The sequence below is a fragment of the Lissotriton vulgaris genome, chromosome 12 (genome assembly GCF_964263255.1).
Source record: "Lissotriton vulgaris chromosome 12, aLisVul1.2, whole genome shotgun sequence".
NCBI classification, from domain to species: Eukaryota; Metazoa; Chordata; class Amphibia; order Caudata; family Salamandridae; genus Lissotriton; species Lissotriton vulgaris.
Window position 1 is genome coordinate 118528554 of NC_141700.1, and position 24881 is coordinate 118553434.

General features: G+C 47.7%; 1 protein-coding gene across 1 annotated transcript in view; it reads right to left on the reverse strand.

Annotated features, from left to right (window-relative positions):
• The window catches only part of TARS2 (threonyl-tRNA synthetase 2, mitochondrial), a 195892-nt gene that overhangs the window by 13727 nt on the left and 157284 nt on the right, over positions 1–24881 (reverse strand). Inside the window, exons 15-18 of the mRNA XM_086947465.1 lie at positions 24608–24708; positions 22485–22589; positions 8127–8199; positions 6081–6195 (exon numbers count right to left, since the gene is read on the reverse strand). Of these exons, the coding sequence (XP_086803591.1) occupies positions 6081–6195; positions 8127–8199; positions 22485–22589; positions 24608–24708 (394 nt within the window). The remainder of the gene's footprint in view (positions 1–6080; positions 6196–8126; positions 8200–22484; positions 22590–24607; positions 24709–24881) is intronic.

Consider the following 24881-nt stretch of genomic DNA (forward strand, 5'->3'; position numbering starts at 1 on the left):
GCACACATACTTGTGCCAGGACATTCTTGTACACCGGTCAGTGAGCGGTGCTGTGCCTCTGCTGCCATACCTATGCTTGGGACTGGATAGGCCTGTACTCCAGGTTGCTGCATAGTGCTCTGCCTCGGTTTCAGTCCCTGTGCTTCGGTCTGATATGCCTGTATTTACGGTTTGTGCAGAGTGGCTATGTCTCTGCTTCCATATCTGAGCTTCAGTCTGGATATTTCTGTACTCAGTGTTTGTACATACCGACCTACCTGTGCTTGATTCTGAATATGCCTGTGCTCACAGACAGTAAACAGTGCTGCCTCTTTGCTGCTGCACTTGGATCTGCCTGTGCTTTGATCTGAATGAGCATGTGTTTAGTGCCTGCATATCCTCTGCTTGTGCTCGGATATAAGAGGGTTCCTGTGCTATGCTATATGGATACAGAACTGCCCCACGGTGTTGGTAAATGTTCCCCTACTACTGAGGTGCTCTAATCTGTATCACATGATCAGAGTTCTACTCCTCTGCTGTTATGCCTGTCCTTCGCTCTGTATGCTTTATTTCTGCTCATCTATGCCTGTGCTAGGCAGCCTAAGCTTTAGTTCTGCAACTTTGATGCTGTGTGTCTGCTTGGGTGTCTATGCTTTAGTTGGGCTCCTCTGCTCCTGCACATGTGTGTGGTTGCCTATGATATTCCTCTGCTGATGTGCTTATCCTTGGTTACCTATGCTTTACTTCTGCTATGGGTCTGCTTTGTTGTGTACGCTTTAGTACTGTTATTCAGCAGATTTGTGTGTGCTTAGCTGCCAATGTTTTAGTTCTGCTCCTCTGCTGTTGTGCCTTAGCTTGGCTTCTAATGCTTTAGTTCTGCTTCTCTTCTGCTGTGCCTGTGCTTAGTTGACCATGCTTTAGTTCTGCTCCTCTGCCATTATGCTTATGCTTGGTTGCCTATGCTTCAGCTCCGCACCTCTGTCGCTGGGCCTGTGCATGGATGCCTATGCTTTAGCTCTGCTTATTTGCTGCTGTGCGTGGGTTTAGTTGCCCATGCTTTAGGTCTGCTCCTCTGCCACTGTGTATGTGCTTTCGTGGCCTTTGACTTAGTTCTGCTCCCATGAGACTGTATGGGTGTTTGGTTGCCTATGCTTTAGCTCTGATCCTCTGCATGTGTTTGGTTGCCTCTGCTTTAGCTCTGCTCCTCTGCCACTATGCATGTGTTTTGGTTGCCTCTGCTTGAGTTCTGCTACCCTGCCACTGTGTGCGTGCTTGGTTGCCTATGCTTTAGCTCTGCCCCTTTGCATGTGCTTGGTTGCCTCTGCTTTAGTTCTGCACCTCTGTCACTGTGCGTGTTTAGTTGCCTATGCTTTAGCTCTGCTCCTCTGCATGTGCTTGGTTACCTCTGGTTTAGTTCTGCTCCTCTGCACGTGCTTGGTTGCCTCTGCTTTAGCTCTGCACGTGCTTGGTTGCCTCTGCTTTAGTTCTGCCCCTCTGCCACTGTGTGTGTGCTTGGTTGCATCTGCTTTAGTTCAGCTCCTCTGCCCCTATGTGTGTGCATGGTTGCCTCTGCTTCAGTTCTGCTCCTCTGCCACTATGTGTGTGCTTGCTTTCCTCAGCTTTAGTTCTGCTCCTCTGTCACTGTGTGTGTGTGTGTTTGGTTGCCTATGCTTTAGTTCAGCTCCTCTGTCACTGTGCGTGTGTTTGGTTGCCTATGCATTAGCTCTGCTCCTCTGCATGTGCTTGGTTGCCTCTGCTTTAGCTCTGCTCCTCTGTCACTCTGCGTTTGCTTGGTTGCCTCTTCTTTAGTTCTGCTCCTCTGTCACTCTGCGTGTGCTTGGTTGCCTCTTCTTTAGTTCTGCTCCTCTGTCACTCTGCGTTTGCTTGGTTGCCTCTTCTTTAGTTCTGTTACCCTGTCACTGTGCATGTGTTTGGTGGCCTATGCTTTAGCTCTGCTCCTCTGCCACTGTGCATGTGCTTTGATTGAATATATGATGATACAACGCGTATCTTACAACGTGGGTTTTACAATGCAAGTTGTTTCAACGACTTGCGCTGGACTTAGGGACAGTACGATTTACTATTCCAACACCAGTCTACATACAGTAGGGAAGGTGTTGGATAGTAAATCGTACTATTCCCTAGCTTGCAGCACCCTCCAGTGCAAGTCACTGAAACAACTTGCATTGTAAAACCCACGTTGTAAAGTGCCTGCAGAGAAACTACCGCGTGGTAAAGGTTGTCTCCCGCTTTGATTACCTCTTTTTCAGTTCTGCGCCTCTGCCACTATGTGTGTGTTTGGTTGCCTATGCTTTAGCTCTGCTCCTCTGCATGTGCTTGGTTGCCTCTGCTTTAGTTCTGCTCCTCTGCCACTATGTGAGCTTGGCTGCTGCTTCTTTAATTCTGCTCCTCTGCCACTATGTGTGTGCTTGCTTGCCTCTGCTATAGTTCTGCTCCTCCTGTCACTGTGCATGTGCTTGGCTGCCTATGCTTTAATTCTGCTCCTCTGTCACTGTGCATATGCCACTAAGTGTGTGCTTGGTTGCCTCTGCTTCAGTTCTGCTCCTCTGCCACAATGTGTGTACTTGGTTGTCTCTGCTTCAGTTCTGCTCCTCTGCCACAATGTGTGTACTTGTTTGCCTCTGCTTTAGTTCTGCTCCTCTGCCACTATGTGTGTGTTTGGCTGCTGCTTCTTTAGCTCTGCTCTATTGATACTATGTGTGTGCTTGGTTGCCTATGCTTTAGTTCTGCTCCTCTGCCACTACGTGTGTGCTTGGTTGCCTATGCTTTAGTTCTGCTCCTCTGCCACTATGTGTGTGCTTGGTTGCCTCTGCCTCAGTTCTGCTCCTCTGCCACTATGTGTGTGCTTGCTTGCCTCTGCTTTAATTCTGCTCCTCCTGTCACTGTGCGTGTGTTTGGTTGCCTATGCTTTAGTTCTGCTCCTCTGTCACTGTGCATGTGCTTGGTTGCCTATGCTTTAGTTCTGCTCCTCTGACACTAACTGTGTGCTTGGTTGCCTCTGTTTCAGTTCTGCTCCTCTGCCACAATATGTGTACTTGGTTGTCTCTGCTTCACTGCCACTATGTGTGTGCTTGGTTGCCCATGCTTTAGCTCTGCTCCTCTGCATGTGCTTGGTTGCCTCTGCTTCAGCTCTGCTTCTTGGCATGTGCTTGGTTACCTATGCTTCAGTTCTGCTCCTCTGCCACAATGTGTGTACTTGGTGGTCTCTGCTTCAGTTCTGCTCCTCTCCCACAATGTGTGTACTTGGTTGTCTCTGCTTCAGTTCTGCTCCTCTGCCACAATGTGTGTGCTTGGTTGCCTATGCTTTAGTTCTGCTCCTCTGTCACTGTGTGTGTGCTTGGTTGCATCTGCTTTAGTTCAGCTCCTCTGCCCCTATGTGTGTGCATGGTTGCCTCTGCTTCAGTTCTGCTCCTCTGCCACTATGTGTGTGCTTGCTTTCCTCTGCTTTAGTTCTGCTCCTCTGTCACTGTGTGTGTGTGTGTTTGGTTGCCTATGCTTTAGTTCAGCTCCTCTGTCACTGTGCGTGTGTTTGGTTGCGTATGCATTAGCTCTGCTCCTCTGCATGTGCTTGGTTGCCTCTGCTTTAGCTCTGCTACCCTGCCACTGTGTGTGTGCTTGGTTGCCTATGCTTTAGCTCTGGCCCTCTGCATGTGCTTGGTTGCCTCTGCTTTAGTTCTGCTCCTCTGTCACTCTGCGTGTGCTTGGTTGCCTCTTCTTTAGTTCTGCTCCTCTGTCACTCTGCGTGTGCTTGGTTGCCTCTTCTTTAGTTCTGCTCCTCTGTCACTCTGCGTTTGCTTGGTTGCCTCTTCTTTAGTTCTGTTACCCTGTCACTGTGCATGTGTTTGGTGGCCTATGCTTTAGCTCTGCTCCTCTGCCACTGTGCATGTGCTTTGATTGAATATATGATGATACAACGCGTATCTTACAACGTGGGTTTTACAATGCAAGTTGTTTCAACGACTTGCGCTGGACTTAGGGACAGTACGATTTACTATTCCAACACCAGTCTACATACAGTAGGGAAGGTGTTGGATAGTAAATCGTACTATTCCCTAGCTTGCAGCACCCTCCAGTGCAAGTCACTGAAACAACTTGCATTGTAAAACCCACGTTGTAAAGTGCCTGCAGAGAAACTACCGCGTGGTAAAGGTTGTCTCCCGCTTTGATTACCTCTTTTTCAGTTCTGCGCCTCTGCCACTATGTGTGTGTTTGGTTGCCTATGCTTTAGCTCTGCTCCTCTGCATGTGCTTGGTTGCCTCTGCTTTAGTTCTGCTCCTCTGCCACTATGTGAGCTTGGCTGCTGCTTCTTTAATTCTGCTCCTCTGCCACTATGTGTGTGCTTGCTTGCCTCTGCTATAGTTCTGCTCCTCCTGTCACTGTGCATGTGCTTGGCTGCCTATGCTTTAATTCTGCTCCTCTGTCACTGTGCATATGCCACTAAGTGTGTGCTTGGTTGCCTCTGCTTCAGTTCTGCTCCTCTGCCACAATGTGTGTACTTGGTTGTCTCTGCTTCAGTTCTGCTCCTCTGCCACAATGTGTGTACTTGTTTGCCTCTGCTTTAGTTCTGCTCCTCTGCCACTATGTGTGTGCTTGGCTGCTGCTTCTTTAGCTCTGCTCTATTGATACTATGTGTGTGCTTGGTTGCCTATGCTTTAGTTCTGCTCCTCTGCCACTACGTGTGTGCTTGGTTGCCTATGCTTTAGTTCTGCTCCTCTGCCACTATGTGTGTGCTTGGTTGCCTCTGCCTCAGTTCTGCTCCTCTGCCACTATGTGTGTGCTTGCTTGCCTCTGCTTTAATTCTGCTCCTCCTGTCACTGTGCGTGTGTTTGGTTGCCTATGCTTTAGTTCTGCTCCTCTGTCACTGTGCATGTGCTTGGTTGCCTATGCTTTAGTTCTGCTCCTCTGACACTAACTGTGTGCTTGGTTGCCTCTGTTTCAGTTCTGCTCCTCTGCCACAATATGTGTACTTGGTTGTCTCTGCTTCACTGCCACTATGTGTGTGCTTGGTTGCCCATGCTTTAGCTCTGCTCCTCTGCATGTGCTTGGTTGCCTCTGCTTCAGCTCTGCTTCTTGGCATGTGCTTGGTTACCTATGCTTCAGTTCTGCTCCTCTGCCACAATGTGTGTACTTGGTGGTCTCTGCTTCAGTTCTGCTCCTCTCCCACAATGTGTGTACTTGGTTGTCTCTGCTTCAGTTCTGCTCCTCTGCCACAATGTGTGTGCTTGGTTGCCTATGCTTTAGTTCTGCTCCTCTGTCACTGTGCATGTGCTTGGTTGCCTATGCTTTAGTTCTGCTCTTCTGCCACTACGCGTGTGCTTGGTTGCCTCTGCTTCAGTTCTGCTCCTCTGCCACTATGTGTATGTTTGGTTGCCTATGCTTTAGTTCTGCTCATCTGCCACTATGTTTGTGCTTGGTTGCCTCTACATCAGTTCTGCTCACCTGCCACAATGTGTGTACTTGGTTGTCTCTGCTTCAGTTTTGCTTCTCTGCCACCATGTGTGTGCTTGGTTGCCTATGCTTTAGCTCTGCACCTCTGCATGTGCTTGATTGCCTATGCTTTAGCTCTGCTCCTCTGCATGTGCTTGGTTTCCTCTCCTTCAGCTCTGCACCTCTGCCACTATGTATGTGCTTGGTTACCTATGCTTCAGTTCTGCTCCTCTGCGCCTGGTTGCCTCTTCAACTCCCACGCCTGTGTGGATGGTTCTGTCTGCTTTTCTGCTGCCATGATAAACACACACAAGGGAGGTGTCTGGGAATCGGCTCCCACAACAAGAACGCATGTAGCCCAGGGCGGTGAGTGAATCAGACAAAGACACAGCCTTATCTTTTCCTGTCAGATTTCCACAGCAGTTGCCAGAATCAGACAATAGGGTGGTGGGCGCATTGTAAATATCTTCCAATGGTGCATTTCTTTTACCAAAAGCATTATTAATGAGAGGAAATGTATGAACACAAACACTTACAGGGAACTAACAAATCAGAAGGTCAAAAAAAGCATAGCAGGAGGGATGTAGAGCACACAGAGTGATACCAAAGGGCATGGGGAGTGAAGAGTGGTCTCTCCATTTCTAGTAGCCTACCTAGCACAAAGTTGTACTGCGCCAGCTGCGCTTTGCGGATTTTGCGATTCAGGGTTGTCCCGGAGTCTGTGTCGATATCCACTGTAAATCCGCTCTCGTGGACACTCCTGTGCACCTGGGAAATACAACATTACAGCAGTTAGACATGGCAGGGAGCTGGGAGATAAACTGCACCAGTGAGAATGCACTCTCAAAATGAAAGGAAGAGGCCCAACCACCACGGGACTGGGTGCCAACACAACAGTGTAAAATGAATGTGTTCCTTGGACTAATTTTGACCACCAATCATACAACCTTACATACTACTCTCAATGCCCTGTACATTGGAGAAATATCTCCCTCTACTGTACAAAAAGTCCCATTGCAAATGTGACTCCAAACAAACAATAGCCCGATTGTTATAAAAAATGCATTACTTCATTAATGAAGATCATATAAAACTACGTAAACAAAAACAGAGAGGCCAGGTCAGTCTCAGAACTGCCACAAAGACGGAGCAAGATAGAGAAGAGGCACACACTCAGTCTGGGTGAGTTGGAAGGCCCTCACACACCGACCTAGTCAGTGTCATGCCTCATCACTGGGCCCCACCAAAGAGGCCGAGTGCCTCTTTGGTGTGCTGCGACGCCAGAAAGACTGCGGAGCTGGTTGTGTGAAAAGGGCGTGACGTGAGGGTAATTACAATTAAAAGTGCCTAAGAGGGTATCAGTAAAAATTTATTTTAATGAGTGATCCCTAAGACACAAGTGAAGAGTATTTATGTGTCTGAATTTACATGCCAAGGTTTTAGGATTGGTTAAATTCAGAGAAATACAATAAGTCAGTCAACATGTTTCTGCCATACGGGTGGTTTCAATTTACCAAGGCATTCGTCAGGACTATACCCCGGCGGTATGGACTCTCTAATCGTCCACCCTGACCTGGGGGCGTGAAAGTGAAAATAAAAAGGTGGTGAAAAAGTGCTTGAAAAATTAGAAGAGCAAGTCGCTCATTCCAAAAAATGCTCCAAATTCTGGAGTATCTCAGCACCTGTAAAGTTTGCGAGACGCACTGGTCCACACCCGCCCAAAGGAAAAACCACCAAACATTATGCCTACAGTGACTGCAGCATGGGGTTTGCCAAAAATCACCGGGCATTACCCCTGCTCTGACTGCAGCGTCTGCCATTTAACAGAAGCAACAAAAACACTGTCACTGGAAGCAGGGAAGGTGTGAACTCAGAAAGAACACACTAACTGCAACTCAATGAATGTTGTCTATCTAATTTTTACCGATACCCTCTTAGGCACTTTTAATTGTAATTACCCTCACGTCACGCCCTTTTCACACAACCAGCTCCGCAGTCTTTCTGGCGTCGCAGCACACCAAAGAAGCACTCGGCCTCTTTGGTGGGGCCCAGTGATGAAGCATGACACTGACTAGGTCGGTGTGTGAGGGCCTTCCAACTCACCCAGAGTGAGTGTGTGCCTCTTCTCTATCTTGCTCCGTCTTTGTGGCAGTTCTGAGACTGACCTGTCCTCTCTGTTTTTGTTTACGTAGATTTAACCGGAGATCATATAAAACTATCATAAACAACAATGTATTACACAATAAATAAAAAATCTTTTTGGTTAAAAACAATTTACAAATTTAAGTGAATCAATGCGAAATCATCAAATAATATTAATCCGTTAGAATCTTGAGCATCACGTCAGGCTAATAATAGCGAATGCCATTGCATGAGTTCATCGGATTTAATAAATAAACAATTTCGTCGATGCGTTTCAGTGTGTTTACTTGTTTTTTCCACTCCCTTTCTCAAGACAAACACTCTCTTTTCTTGTCCCGTATTTTAAAAAAGTTTTTTCCGCGAATACAATCTAAAAGACATAAGAAAAACAGCTAGAGATTCTGCATGAAGGACACACTGGCCCTTTTTTTCCAATGCATGGATATGTATATGTTTTGAAAGTAAATAAAAATTGCAAGCCCACTCAGACACATAATGCAGCATAGAAATTGCACAGACCGTTCCAGTTGCACAGAATGCTGACAGGCTAATCTTACCTCTTTTGCATAGTCCTCAACGCTGGGCCCAATCGGAATCACCATCACCTGGAAGGGGGACAGCCAGAATGGCCTGGAAATAAAGGAACAATCTCAGGGTCTGTGGGGCTGAATTATCATTGTAATGTTACCCGCAGGCATATAAACTTGAGACCATCCCCCCTCTCTGTGCTGTCGCAGATACGCGTCCAGACAAGAAAAAAACAGGGCACCCAGGCACAGAAGAACAAGTTACTTACCATCTGTAATGCCTTATCTGGTAGAGACTCCATTTAGCCACAGATTCCTTATCTTAGAATTATCCCCAGGCGACAGACTGGATCTAGAAACTTTTTTCGTGAGCAGTGCCCCTGCACGCTGTTTGGATCCGAGTCGCGTCAGTCATGCTGGAAGTGACGTGTGCAGTGCCAATATAGATGCCACCCCAGCGTGCTGACATCAGAAACATTTTGCGACTTTCCATGCCAGAAGCGCAGAGCCACAAAATACAAGGACAACTGGTGAGACAACTAGGTCACTGAAAGGGAAACAGCCCTGTCCCTAGAAATCAGCTTTGCAGAGTGAGGAGGATGGATGGGTTGGTAAGGAATCTGCAGCTAGATAAAGTCTCTACCAGATAAAGTGTTACGAAAGGTAAGTAACTTTTTCATCGGATAGAGACATCTGAAAAGCAGATTCTTTACCTTAGAATAGATACCAAAGCAATAACTTCCTGGAGGTGGGTCTGCAGACCAATTTCACACGAGGAAGTCCTGCAGGACAGAGAGGGCACAGTGCCCTTCCCTACGGACCGGAATATCCAGCTAGTAGTGCTTGGTAAGCACTACAGAGAAGCCCACGTTGCTGCCTGGCAGATGTCCAGGACTGGAACTCTGCATGCTAACTCAGTGGTTGCAGCTATGGTGGTTCGTTAGCCACCACTGCACGTCCTTTGCAGTTCCCTACGAAATCTGGACAATGTTGAATAGACTTGCCTGTTGCTGCGGCCACTGGAACTTCAGAGCCCGCATATACCAGCGGACATGTGTCACTAGCAGGATGCAGGAGGCCATGAGGCCCAGAAGCCTCAGAGTCAGTCTCACCAAAAGGCAAGATAGAGGTTGAAACATCTGTATTATAGCCGGAATATCCAGGACTCGCCGCTCCGGAAGATAGGCTTGAAATGACACCATGTCCAGACCAGCTCCGACGAAAAGGAGCGTCTAAAAGGGAGTCAAGTGTGACTTTGGCATGTTGATAGTGAACTCCAGCAAATGCAGGTGGTCCGCCGTCGTCTGGAGGTAGAAGACACCAGTCTTGGGTGAGCTTACCTTCACTAGCCAGTCGTCGAGATAGGGGAAGACTGGCCTCCCTGATCTTTGCAAATGAGCTGCAACCACCACTGCCACCTTGGTGAACACCGAGGGGCGCTGGTAAGACCAAAGGGGAGCACAGTAAACCTCAGGTAATGTCTGTGGACAGGCAGGACAGGGATGTGAAAATATAAGTCCTGCAAGTCCAATGCTTCGATCTAGTCTCCCAGGTCCAGGGCAGACAGGACCTGAGCGAGATGGGCATTTTGTACTGCTCCTTTTTTTAGGAAGAAATTGAGAGAGTGCAGGTTGAGGATAGGACGAAGGCCTCCATAGGCCTCCATTCTTGGGCACCAGAAAGTAGCAGGTGCAGCAACCATGTACTACTTCTGGTGTTGGCACCCTCTCTATGGCTACCTTGGCCTAGAGAGCTGTCACTTGCTTGTGAAGAAGGGATAGGTTGTCTATGTCACCCTGTCATAGAGGGTGGCATGGGGGGAGGGTAGTCTTGAAGGGGAGGGACTAGCCCCTTCAAAGGATCCACAACACCCATTGGTCTGAAGTCATAGACCACCTGTGGGGCAGATGATGGCGGATTCTGCCCGCCACTGGGTGCCCATGGTGGTAAGAAGGCAGACTATAAGGGTTTAGTGGCCGCTGAGGGAGTGGTGGACTGGCCAGACCCCTACCTTCCCGACCCACAGGGTCTCCGGGTACCGTGTCCTCAGACACGCAGAGGCTAGGAAGCTTGCACGTCATGGTGGATGGGCGGTTATAGAATCGACTGGAAGCCCCTTCCGTGGCCACGAAAGGAGCAAAAGTGGGGTTGGGGGTGACGCGGGGCCATGGAAAGTCCATAGCACTACTTCGTTAAAGTGCTTCAGCATTGAATCCACCTCGTCTCCGAAGAGACAGGAGCCATCAAAGGGCATGTCCATAAGTGATGTTTGGACATCCACAGAGAAGCAAGTAGTCCTCAACCAGGCGTGGCGCCATAAGATCACCGTCAACAAAACCGCTCTGTCTAGTGAGTTGGTGGTGTCCAGTACGCATTTAACGGTGAACCTAGCTGCATCCCTCCCATCAGCAACAGCCTAGAAGAGAACGGCCCGGGCCTCCTCCGAAATAGTTGGCAGCACCTGTTCAACCATATCCCCACAGAGCGTGGGAATAGCAGCCCAAATAGGATGCAGTATTCATGGACCGCAATGCCAGGCTGGTGGAAGAGACATTTTCTTTCCCAAGTCGTCCAGACACTTTGAGCGTTTTACAATGTGCCAGGATTTATGTGGGAAGTGGAGGCTTGGACCACTAAGCCTTCTAAGGTTTGGTGTTCTGTGAGGAATTTGGGGTCCCCTGGAGCAAGAGGGTGGCAGAGAGCAATTGTCCTCTTCACAAGGAGCCATAGTGTTGGGCTTGGACCAGGTCCCATGCAGGACATCAGTAAGAGCTTCATTAAATGGGAGAAGAGGTTCTGAAAGGGACACTACCAGTTGAAGCACTCCTGTCAAGGCGTTAGTCTTGACTGCCACCGTGGGCAAGCTAAGGTCAGGACCTCGACCGCCCTCCTCACAACCATCGCGAATGAAGCTCTCTCCTCTGTAGCTGCGGTAGGGGGAGAAAGCATGCCAGTATCTGGAGAGGTAACCAGTCCACTGGAGTCCACCAAATCCTCAACCAGTTTGTGTTGGTATCATAGGGCTGATATTCTTCAGGGTCCAGTGACCCCTCCCATTCACTCCTAAGTCTTACCCATAAGAATAAGGCTCAGACTCCGGCCTGGAAGGCATGGCTCCAGTCGGCGTTGGGCAACATCCCTCGCGCTCTGTGTCGGAGACAGGGATCAGAAACGAAAGTTTTGGCCTTGGCACCAGGGAAGGTTGAGGTGGCATGGCCAGGGCTGATACGGATCCATCTGTGGATGCACGTGTGGATTCAGTAGGGGACACTCCTGACCCCATGAAGCCCAAAGACGCACCAGAGGGAATAGCCCATTCAAATATGAGACGCATGTCCTCCTATAATTCTTGCAGTGGGCGGGGGTTGTTCCAGCGCCCACAAACTCGGGGAGGCCTAGAGACAGCCAGGTGCTGGCTCGACCACAGAGCCAGGCCTTGAGTGTCGATGCTCTCTCATTGGCCAACGGACAAGGTGAAACCGAAGAACGTTTAGACTTCTTCTTGTAGTGGAACTTACCCAAATGGCCGGACAACAAGTGCGATGAGGATATTGGATTCCGCTACTGCTCCCTTCCTCTCGCCCAGGATCTGGAACGTCGTGGTGTCAAATTGCCAGGAGCTTGAAGGGATTGCTCCCTCAATGTCTTTGGGTTCAGGGAGCAGCAATCGGAGCAGGGCTTTGGATCATGTTTGTGCTTGAGGCAACAAAGGCATACAAACAAAATCGAGCAGTGACAGCCGCCACAGGGCTTGAAGCTGGCCTTCAATGACATTCTACCACACCAGGAGGTAAAAACTCAAAAATATCTCAACAAAACATCAAAAAAGGTTAGTAAAAAATTCACTGAGGTGTAGCTCTTCCTGGATCTGCGCTGACTGGCATGGAAAGAAAAGAACTGATGTCAGCACCCTGGGGTGGCACCAATATAGGCACCGCACACGTCACTTCTGCCATAGATGACCACACCATATAGAGCCAAACGACGCACCGAACCTGCATGCAGGGGTGCTGCTCGTGAAAAAGTTTCCAGATCCTGTCTGATGCCTGTGGATAATTCTAAGGTAAGGAATCTGCGACTATAAATCTTTATCAGATTAACAGATCACATTTAGATGTATATACTAGAGCCCTGACACTATCTAACATACAATATCAAACCTTTAAGAGGGAACACAACAGAGGGATTAATTTATATGAAGAGTGGATGTTGTACATTCTACCTTCATTGCATTATCCCAGGAGCAACAAGTAACAAAGAAATAAAAACATATTTGCTGTCTTGAAATGAGTATTAAACAAATGGTGGTGCAGAACTCTTGCTGATACCATTATAAAGTAAAATGCCCCTCTGATTATGACTCTGATGGTTCTCTTGGAGTACCTGAAGCTACAAAAAAAAATCTGGTGGAATCTTGAACTCCCAAAACTCTGTCTCCCTCTTGATTTTGAGATGAAAACATTTTATAACAAGTTGGCAAGTGTGTGTTCCCAATAGCTTCAGTCTCAATAACAACGATATGTAAAATGTATACAGCTTAAAAAAAGACAGGAATGAGCTAGTGTGAACTCTTATCTCATGCCAGTGGATGGAGGAGATGTGGCTTAGGGGCTAGAGTTACCGACTTTGAAACCTGGTTGTGCAGGGCCGAATCCAGACCTTGGCTCAACATTGTGAGATTCTGGGCAAATCTCTTAATGTCCTTGTGCATAAAAAACACAGAGTAGGAAATGTATTTGTAATCCCCACTTGATGTACGCCGTCTTGTAGATTGTCTCTTAAGCTCCATGTAATGTACAACGCTCTGCTGCTTTAATGAAGTGATGAATTAGTATGTACCCAAATATGTGTTGCATGCAGACAGAGGTTCCTTGAATCGCAAGGTTTCATTCAGGCAATGTCCTTTTAAGGGACGGGATCAGAGCCACTCCCAATTCCCTGCCCCCAAGCGCTGGCACATTGTGGCTCCTCCCTTTCAAGCTGGTATATGGGGTGTTAATAATAGCACACAAGAGAAATCCTGATACGAATGCAGTATTACCACCTCATTCCAAACTCAAAATTGGACATTGCCAGAATTATACAGCGTAATCCCACTGACTTTCTAAGATCCAACCTCAAAGTATGGTACTTTCCCTTCCACAAATTCAACCGGGCAACATTTGTGGAGAGAAGAACAGAAGTTATTACTGTCCATGATGTTATATGGATTTGGGCAAAAGCACAAATCAGGTTTCCAGCAGGACTGAGTGTGATGTCTCCGACGACTAACCTATCAGGGATTCGTAGAACGAAGCGATCACTAAAATGCCACTTAAATGTGGATGCAGTCATTATTCAAGAAAGGGGGATCTGTACAACAGGTCACAGAGGAGACAGGCAAAAAGAAGAGAGAATGTGAAAGGTTGTGAACCTTCTCCAATGCGCGCTGATGCATCCAAAAAGAAAAATAAATGGGCAACGGAAACTCTAAAGAGTACCATAAAAAAGCAAAATAAGTCCAAGTGCGATGATGTTTATGTGTGCATGAGTCTCGAGGCATGTTGTAACAGACAGAACATTGGCAGTTTTGAAATTTACCATTGCATGATGGCAAATACCCATCTTGGAGCGTTAAATTCGAAAAAAACTAAAAGGCTTGCAGAGGTGTATTCACAGAAAGGAGTGTGTTGGAAACAAATTACATAATTCTGAATCCTGTTAAAGCGTTTTAGTTTTTTAAAATTAATTTAAAGAATAGGATGAACAGGGGCGAAGACCAAAGGAGGAATTATGGGTGCCACTAAATGTTGTTGACTAGCAGCAGAAGCGAACATGGGAGGAGGGAGCAAAGGATGAGGGTGCGAGAAGTTAGCCTGGCATATGATGTCTACTGGTTCTAGTGGGCACCTTGTACCAGTCTAATCAACCCTTATTGATGGTGGTTGTAAAGTCAACCTTATAGAAAGCTATCCTAGTGGTAGCATGGACCAGCAGTCAATAGGCTAAGACTTCAGAGAGCATGTGAAGACAGTTTTACCAATTATAATCCCTTGAATACCAAATGAAAGGACACCACACAAGGTATATATCAAATATATATGTATTTATTCTAAACACAACCCCTCTGCACTCTTTATGAGGTCAGAGGTAAAAGTACATCACAAGTTACTCAATAAGCATACGATAAATTGCACATATACAGTTATGCCCTAGGGGCCTCACGAACCATATACTAAGAAAGTGGTATAAGAACCAAGTGCGAGTTAGAAAGTAGGCCTAGGGCCTGTAGAATCGCTGGGGCTACACTACACAACCAAAGGTTAGGAAGTTGGAGGCCCACGGGAGACGCGTGCAGTGTCTAAACACAGTCGCGAATTACTATTGACTTATAATGGGAAACGAAGAAGTTACAAAGTTACTGTTTAAGGACACTTCCGGATGGACTAGGATGGAACCCTTTTAAACTATGACACTTCGAGAGGCAAGACCCAAGGGAGCACCGGAGTACCTGTATTACCTCACCCAGGGAAGCTGGGTGCTTAGGTGTCTTTTCGTGTCGGGTTTCGTCAACGTTTTCTATGGAGATCTGCAAAGAAGTGCTGCAGGCGACCAGAGAAAAAATGTTTGGGTGGATCCAAGGGTGGATCGGTGATGTGAAGAACCTGAAAGCAGAGGGGACAGAGTCTGGGTCACTAGCCAGTGACCAGAAAGGAACCAGGCGATGTCGCATGCTTGAAGGTGAGCTTGTCTCTTCAGCCACGAGGTCCAGGAGACATTGACGATGACCAGGCACTGGATTCGAGCTGTCCCAGGAAGGATCTAGTTGACTGCTGTGTCGGTATCCGGATTGAACCCAACAAGCCTTGGCAATCGTAACCCACGCAGGATGTCGAGATTGGCTCTGTTGCAGACCAGCAAGGTCTGTGGCGCTTCTCCTTTTCAGGGAAGCTGGAGCAACCAGGATCGCAAGTTAGATTCAAGATGGCGTCTTCAGGGGGCTCACTAGCCAACGGGCAAGGAACCGGGAAGACGCGTTGAGCACAAATGTTAAGGCGGGGCCCACGGGACACTCACAGAGTGTGGGGGTCTGAGCTTTGGGTCAAATGATGCTCGGGGCTGGGGCCTCTTGTACCCCAATGCACAACTTACTGAGGCTTCAGAAAAGGAGTGTAGGTAGCAAAATGCAGGATGTCCAAGTTGTCCAGTCCCACGTCTCTCCTGTCCGCCACGGGTCTCAGCTTTGCTGTGGATGTGGGTCGGGGGCAGAGAAGTCTGGAAGTCCAGTTCTTGAGTCGCAGAGTCTTTGGGTTCCGGCGGGAGCCTTGAAACTGCAGACCGGCAAAGTTCCTGATGGTGCCTGTTTGAACAGGGTGGTCCCTCCTTGACCATAAGGGAGATGTCTTCCGTCTTCTAGTCAGAATAGAATGTTGAAGGTCCAAGAGTTCTGTATCAAAGTTTCTTTCCAGGATAATCTGAAGTCCTGGGAACACAGCTCTTATACTAAGGATGGGGGCTGGATTACCTACCTAGGTCCCTCCTATGGGTGGACCTGAGAAGGGGGTGGTTACACCCCTTTCCCTTTGTCCAGTTTCGCGCCAGAGCTGGGGCTGGAGTGCCCCAGCAATAGGTTTGAACCGGGCTATGCATGGAGCACCTTGTGTGTCCCAGGCAGTGTCTAGATGCATTCACTGAATGCAGCCCTCCCTGCCCCAATACACAAAACCCCTCTCTGGGAAGAGGCTGTGGTGACAGTTCATCCGGATATCGGTTTGACCAATCGAATCTCTGTATTAGAGGTGGATGGATTAAGTAGTACGCAGGTCTTAAGCGCAACGGACAGCAGTACGGGTATCCTGAATATGCCACAATCTACCCCTACAACCTCCCTTGACCAAACAGGCAAAGAGCTTGCTATGGATAACACTGCTAAATTTGAGGCAACAACAGGTACACTGGCTGATATATTATTGGCTATGAAGGACGAAATAACTAGCAGATTTACAGTCTCTGAAACTAACCAAGCTGAGCTGGCTAATAGATTTTCAGTTTCTGGGGCTAAGCAAGCAGCAATAAAAGCTTCATGTGAGGAGCTGACTTAGAGGGTGGATGAGGTCACACTCAGGACTGAGGCAGTGGAGTTGGAACTCCCCAAGATCAAGAAGGCGTTAAGCACCACTGAAGCCAAGGTCATTAAGCTGTCAGCTCAGAATATGGAGCTAAAAGAGGACATCCAGCGGTTGGAAAACTATTCACGCCAAAACAACTTAAGAATACTGAATGTGCCGGAAGCCATGGAAGGGGGCGATATAAAGGGGTTCGTGATATCCCGACTGAAGGGGACAGTACTAAAGGATTCATGGATGGACTTGATTCATGACATACAAAGGGTGCACCGAGACCCTTTTAGGAGAAACCCCGCTAAACAAAAGCCCAGGAAGATCCTGGTGAATTTCTTGACCTACTCCATAAAAGAGCAGATTCTCTCCGCCGCATTAAAAGAGGGCTCCATACACTTTAACAGCTCTAATCCCTTTACCTTCCATATAAGATCGGACATATCGCATATCACCGCTTCAAAACAGTGGGAGTTGGGTAAAAGGCTGGAGGTGCTGAATAGCTTAGAAGCCGGGGCACAGCTGAAATTTCCAGCACAGTTGAGAGTGATGTGGGACAATAAAATGCACTTGATCAGGGGAAGAAGCAGACGTCCTTATTGCTAAGATAAGGGTCAGTAAAGGGGGTCAGGAGGGGAAATAAAATAAAGACAGTGGGTCTTCTACTAAATATGGTGTGGGACCAGCAGGAAAAAGTGTACGGTAACATTTGAAATTGTTACGGTTGCTCCATGGGGGGGGGGAGGAAGGCTAAATAGGCTTTTGCCTATCAGTAGGGAGGGTTCCTCGGGGGCAGAGGGGCCCAGGGTAGGGGGGGGGGGGCAGGGTAGGTAGGGGGCACGTGGTGGGGGAGCAGTGGGAAAAAAGAAAAAAATTCATCCTCATCTAAACCTTCGTATAGCCATAGTAATTTTTTGTGTCAAACCCAGACAATGTCATTTAGTAGGAATAGAGGAATATGGCTGGTATGACATTAAGGAATAAAGGGATTACATTTGTTTCTTGGAATGTCAATGGGTTGAGGTGCCAAGGGAGACAGAGGTTAATTCTTAAGTATCTAGAATTGTCAACCGCACAAGTATGTTTGCTACAAGAGACGCATCTGAGTTGGGAAGAGAGCACCACAGTCTTCTCCAAGGTTAAATGGGTAAAGTCTTTCAGTGCCTCAAGACAAACAGCACAAAACAGAGGGGTTGCAATACTAATTAAACAAGGAACTCCCTGTATTATAAGAAAAGAACAATCAGACACCTCTGGTAGATTGTTGACTGTTTGTTTGGCATTCGAAAACTCTGAGATGGTCTGTGCCTCTTTTTATGGCCCAAACACGGATGATCCGACATATATTCACAAACTACAATCTGTGTTGATGTTGGAACCTCCACCACACGTGATAGGAGGAGATTTTAATGTGTTTATGGATCCTCTTAAGGACAGATCCAATTTAAGTCACTATAAAGGAGCTGTGAAGGTGCGTCGGGCGTTAGTCAATATGATGCACGATATGTTGATTTGTGGAGGGAGATAAAGGGAGACCAGAAGGGCTTTACGTTTCATAGTAAGAAGCACTGTCATTCTTCCAGGATCGACTATATATTTATGGATAGAGGATCTATAGGCAATCTAGGGGCGATCCTAGTCCTCCAGAGTCACTTGTCCGATCACGCGCCTTTACAAGTGGTATATCAGATTAAGGAGGCACAACTGCAAGCATCAAGGTGGACGCTTAACAGGGCGAAGTTATTAGACCCCGATGTGATTGCCGCGGTGCAGGCCCCTTCTTTGGAGTTCTTTGCATAGAACTCAGGCTCCACAACACCTGATGTAGTATGGGATGCCTATAAGGCCTGGCTCAGGGGGAAACTCCACAGAATTATTTGTTATAAGAACAAGTCTGAAGCGGAGGTATTAAAGAACATCGAAGGGAAGATAAGAGGCTTGGAGAGAGAAAGGGATGAAGTTAGTAATGGAGACCAAGAGCAACTCACTCGGATCTCGGGCAAGCTTGAAGAGGCAAGATCAGAATATAGAGGGAAATTGGAGGCTAAGTGTAGGGCGCAGTGGGTCACGAGAGGGATGCAGAACTTTTGAGTATGGGGAGAAGGCGGGTGCTCTACTGGCCTGGAAAGCCAGGTCTGACCGAGTCAGAAATTATATTAAGGAACTTAACATCAACGATAGCGGGGATGTCTCTAATAAGATCGAGGACATATAGACCTGCATTCTATCCATGTTCTCAGAGCTGTATAGAGAAGATCTGGCCCCCCAGTTGAGTTTGATACAGACATTCCTTAGAAGTAAACAACTACCATTACTCTCAGAAGAAAGTAAAAACATCTTAGATGCCCCTTTGACGTTGGAGGAGATAGCTGCTCAGATCACGAAATCAAAGAACAAAAAAGCTGCAGGTTCAGATGCACTCCCGAGTGAAATATATAAACATCTTAAGAATGAGTTGTTAGAAGCAGCGGGGGACACTTTGAATTCAATTTATAGTCTAGCAGGGAAGGTCCCTAATACATGGAAGGAGGCTATAATAGTCCTGATTTTAAAACCTGGTAAGGATCCAAAAAAGGCTGACTCCTACCGCCCAATCTCCCTGCTAAATGCAGATTATAAGATCTTTATGGGTATTTTAGCAGGGAGATTGGCTAAATTAACACCAAAGTTAATACACCCGGACCAGAAAGGGTTCGGTGTAGGGAGATACACCCAGGAACAAATGCAGCTCCTGATCGGCAACATAGACCTGGCCATTCAGAGGACAGAGCCCTTGGCCGTGGTCGCTGTCGACGCGGCCAAGGATTTTGACAGAGTCTGCTGGGCATATTTATGGGAGGTCCTGAGAGCCATGGGGTTTGGTCCAGTCTTTATACAAACTCTGCAGAATTGCTACCAAGGTGCCACTGCTCGAATACTTCTAAATGGGGCCCTGACGGGGAGTTTTAATATTCAGAGGGGAACTAGGCAGGGGTGTCCGATATCGCCCCTCCTGTTCAATTTATATGTGGAACCATTAGCCCAGATGCTCAGATTGCATGACTCAATAGTTCCATTTAGATCAGAACAATACAGCTCAAAAATAGCCCTATACGCTGACGATCTGATATTGTATACAGGGGACCCCGAGACAGCTATCCCGAGGGCGGAAGAGTGTATGTGTGAGTTCGGATTGCTCTCAGGGTTTCTTGTCAACAAAACAAAGACAGAGGTGATGTGTTGGAATGCGGAGTGGTCAGGAAGAGTGAGTGTTGAGATGAGATACTTGGGGATCTATATCGTAAAAGATCTCGAAAAGATACCCGAGCTTAATCTTAAGAGGGTGGTGAGAGAAATGGATAGTCTCTTTAACAGATGGAGTAATCTTCCCCTGACTATTTACGGAAAAACCAACCTGGTAAAGATGACAATATTACCCAAGTTGTCTTATCTTTTTTCTTCAATTCCATTAACATTTGCGAGTAATAGCTTAATGAAAATACAGAGCAAAATTGGGAGTTTAATTTGGGGCAATAAAGGGGTCCGTTTGGCATGGAAAAAACTAAGACGCAGACTAAAAAAAGGCGGGTTAGCCCTTCCGGATGTAAGGCTGTATGCGGCAGCTTTCCACTTTAAAAGCATTCGGATGCTGCTGGTGCAACCGAGGGAATCAGCCTGGGGGAGGCTATTGGGTGACATGGTGCGGGTGGAAGGAGGTGGAGAAGGTGCGGCGTTTTTGTACAAGTTTGGGTCACCGAGGTTTTTCAAGAGGGTGAGGTTGAAGGTTTTGAGGGCAGCCCTGGAGTTATGGTATAGGCTCAGGTGCAGTTGGGGCATTGGGTACCATTCTGAAAATGCCCCAGTATGGGATACACCAGGTACACCGGACTGTTTGAAGGACAGTTTGGCGTTGCCAAGAAGAAGGGCAGGTATTACAAATTGGTCTGAACTGCTAGATTCCGGGGGGATTAATTCATGGGAGTACCTAAGGGCAAAGATCGGGCCAGGGCTCTCAAGATTTAAATACATGCAGTTAACATCATGGTATGAGGCAGAAAAGGGGGAGACCGGCGGGAACAGAGATATTGAAGACCTGTTGAGTTCTAACCGTCCACTTAATAAAGAAATATCTATATGGTACAACAGCTTGCTGGATGTTGAAGACCAAGCGGTACCCTACTTCTCTGCAGTTTGGATAGATACCCCACTTGGGCCGAAAACAGACTCCTTATATGAACCATCTCTAAAGATCATGTACAGATATGTCAAGCCTGCTTGTTTAAAAAAAAAAATTTCTTTGTTATTAATAGACTTTACTATACCCCCGCAAAAATTGCAAAGTTCGCCCCACACCCCGCCCCCAAATGCCCCAGGTGTGCGACACCTCTTGCAGACGATATACATATTTTCTATGAATGTCCAGCACTTGTAAAATTCTGGGCTGAGGTGGGAGATAACATACGAGACATTTTCAATACCATTATAGAAATTAACATGTCTTTGGTGTTTTTTGGAGATGATGGACGCCTCAGCCAGACCCTTTCTCAGAAAGATAGGGGTTTATTATTGTATTTGATATTGCTGGCTAGAAGGGAGGTGTGCAAGAGGTGGAAGGACCCCCTACCCCCCCCAAAGGGAAGACTGGCTCAAAGCTGCATTCACCATGTCACGGTTAGAGTACGAGGGCGTGAAGGACAAGGTAACGAATATATGGCACCCTCTCGTGGGCTGGGGTAAGACTTTAAGAATACTGTAAACATCATTGGTCTTATGATTATACCAGGGCCTCTTACAAAAAGAAGAGGCAGGTCGGATGACCCAAGCGAGTGCGGTAAGCCGTGGGGGAGACAGATTGAGAAGGCGGCTTCATAAGACCCGCAGAGGCTTGAAAGGTGAGATGAGGACCAAAAAATAAAATGAAAAAAACCCTCTCTGGGGAGGTGCTGGCACCTCCCTGGAAATGAAACCTATTGTCCAGGCCGCCCTTACTGCAGTTTCCCCCGGCAACAGGAGGTCAGACTCATGTCTGTGGCAGCAGCATCTATTTTGTGATGCTGAGGCTCTGTTTAACTTTAACCGGGTAAAGCAGTAACATACATGTCTTTTCCCTCTAGAAGGGTGAAATGCTACCCCCACCGCCAGAATTGGCGGGGGTAGTATACCAAAGTGTTTGACACCTTACACAACATGTTTTGATAAAGCAAAACCAAAGTTAGCATTAACCGCGAGGATTATAATGCACTTAAGAGTATATGGTATGGCTATATCATAGAACAGCTATAAGGAGATGGTTCCGAAAGCTGCAGAGGGGCTCAGCTCATGTGAGGGCACCCTCTCACATAAAACCAAGCACTCTGCCTCCAGGATTGTCGAGGCCTACCATAGGAGTGACTTATAGGTGCATATGTGTCTATATATAAGGTAGATAGGTATACTATATCTAAGTAAGGAGTGATTACACCACCTTGCCCAGGCTGGGTGAACAGACCTGTGGTGTCAGTTTGGAAGGCAAACCAGGGATGGCACAATACATGCTGCAGCCCCTGGTAGGCCTAAAGTGCATGTATGCCCTGGGTACCTAGGGTACACTATACAGGGGCTCATCAGGGTAACCCAGTAACCAATCTGGTAGGTACCTAAAGTACATGGTATCAATTTAGAGAGAGAACAGCTGGGCTGTGGGTCTGATTAGCAGGCCCACAGCCACACTAAAGTCGAAAAACTAGAGAATCACAGCAAAAAGTGGGGGTGACCATAGGAAGCAGACCCCTACTCTCCTACAGAGGGGATTATTAAAAAAAAAAATAAGCATAACGTGGAAGCAATGAACGATCTTGGCGTGGGAGTGCATGATGATGTGAAGAAGAAAGCACAACACATGCGAGAGGTGGACAGAGCCAGAAACCATATCCTCTCCCATGGTAGGCTAACAACAAGAAAAGGAAAAAATTGTTCCCTTAATATAAGTAGTTGAAGGAACGTTATCCAATCCGATGTACAGTAAAGTAAGCATGTTCCAAGTGATGGACAAAAGCAAGAGAAAGTGTAATTCATGGAATAAGAAGAAAGTAAGCATGATTGACAAGAAAGCTACCCAATGATATGCAATACTTACAGTGGGCTTTGGGTCATCCACCGAATATCATTGGATGGCTTTCTTATCAATAGGTTATTTTGTATACAGACTGCTAAAGTTGTCTGCAGATGAGATCTAAAAAAGCACAGAGTACATAAAACAAACCATTTCTGCACACATTAGTGAATTGCCATTAGCTGTCAACAGCTGGAACAGTTTTTACAAGGTGACACTTACCATTTGCCACCATAGTTTTCAGCTAAAATGGCGACCATTCTCTCCACAGATCCTAGTATCGCCCGGTGGATCATCACTGGTCTCTCCGTGGTGCTGCCGTCCTTCCTACGGAAGAGAAGGGGGAGTCCAACTGATCACGTGAGCTGAAAATCTGTGACTGAGTGAGTGGGACATGTCATTTCAGGGAGCTGTCTCTCCATGTTTACAGGGGAGCGAGCTGTCAATACACAGTACCCATGAAAAGCGCCAGAGAGCTAGCACAGTCACCCAGAAGTGTTTATGCAAGGCATGGTGTGGACAGCAAGTAGTAGGCAATGATTCCTGTGCTGTGTACATGGTTTAGTGTGTACTCTCAGTATTGTGTACTTGGTACAGGTATGAGGACAATCAGCAGAGGGACAGGCACTGTATGCACAGTACAGGAGAGAGAACGGGCAACAACAGGACATGCCAAACCTTATGTACAGTAGAGGTGTGAGGACAAGCTGTAACAGCCAAAGATCTGCACACATTGTACAGATGTGCAGATGCTAAGTGACAGGGTGTGCTCCTTGTACTATATGCACAATACAGGTGTGAGTGCTGGCAGTGACAAGACACAATTGCTGCACTCTGTGCACCATACAAGGTCCTTTCTCCATATTGTACACAGCACTGGTGTGTGCACAGTAGGATAAGATGCAATCTCAGCATTGAGTGCACCGTACAAAACAGGTTTCCTGTACTGTGCACAGTACTGGTCGGTGGACCGTCAGAGACAGGGTGCGATCCTCACACTGTCTGCACCTTGCAGTCTGTTCTCTCCTTAGTGTGCTCTAGACAGGCAGTGGCAGGGTGTGCTCCTCATCCTTCATGCAAAGAATGTATGGAGGACAGATAGTGTTAGGATGAACCACCCCATACTGACTGCAGCATAGGCGAGAGCAGGAACTAGCAGAATGTGCGACACCATATTGTCTGCAGTGTAAATGTGTGAGAACCGCCAATACCGGAGCGTATGCCCTCACTGTACGCTTGGCTCAAGTGTGAGGACTGGCAATACCGGAGCGTGTGCCCTCACTGTACGCTTGGCTCAAGTGTGAGGACTGGCAATACCGGAGCGTGTGCCCTCACTGTACGCTTGGCTCAAGTGTGAGGACCGGCAATACCGGAGCGTGTGCCCTCACTGTACGCTTGGCTCAAGTGTGAGGACAGGCAATACCGGAGCGTGTGCCCTCACTGTACGCTTGGCTCAAGTGTGAGGACAGGCAATACCTGAGTGTGTGGCCTCACAGTATGCTGGGATCATGTGTGAGGGCAATACCGGAGCGTGTGCCCTCAGTGCACCCTCGGCTCAAGTGTGAGGACAGGCAATACTGCAGCATGTGCCCTCACTGTACGCTCGGATCAAGTGTGAGGGCAGGCAATACCGGAGCGTGTGCCCTCAGTGTACCCTCGGCTCAAGTGTGAGGACAGGCAATACCGGAGCGTGTGCCCTCACTGTACGCTTGGCTCAAGTGTGAGGACAGGCAATACCTGAGTGTGTGGCCTCACAGTATGCTGGGATCATGTGTGAGGGCAATACCGGAGCGTGTGCCCTCAGTGCACCCTCGGCTCAAGTGTGAGGACAGGCAATACTGCAGCATGTGCCCTCACTGTACGCTCGGATCAAGTGTGAGGGCAGGCAATACCGGAGCGTGTGCCCTCAGTGTACCCTCGGCTCAAGTGTGAGGACAGGCAATACTGCAGCATGTGCCCTCACTGTACGCTCAGATCAAGTGTGAGGGCAGGCAATACCGGAGCGTGTGCCCTCACTGTACGCTTGGCTCAAGTGTGAGGACAGGCACTACCTGGTTGTGTGCCCTCACTGTACGCTCCGATCATGTGTGAGGGCAGGCAATACCGGAGCGTGTGCCCTCACTGTACGCTCCGATCATGTGTGAGGGCAGGCTATACCAGAGCATGTGACCTCACTGTACGCTCGGATCATGTGTGAAGGCAATATCGGAACGTGTGCTCTCACTGTACTATTGGCTCAAGTGTGAGGACAGGCACTACCGGAGCGTGTGCCCTCACTGTTTGGGATCATGATGATACCTCATGATAAGGGGTAAAACTGGTTGTCGGGTGAACACAACACATACCTTACGTAGTTGAGGTTAAATCTGATTGGCAGCTGGAAGTCAAGCTGGATTGTTGCGCACTGGTGATATCGGCCAATGGCGTCTTTAATCTGGATATCAATCTGGCAAGAAACACAGAAAAATGTCAACATAGTTCTAAAAGTCAAAGTGAGCAATGTCTAAAATGGCGGTTTAAGGTCTTCAACACTTACACAAGGTACGAGGACCACAGGCACCAAGCCTTGTAAACGGCACAAGCTTCAGAGACATGAAGAGGGGCATGGCTACCATTGGT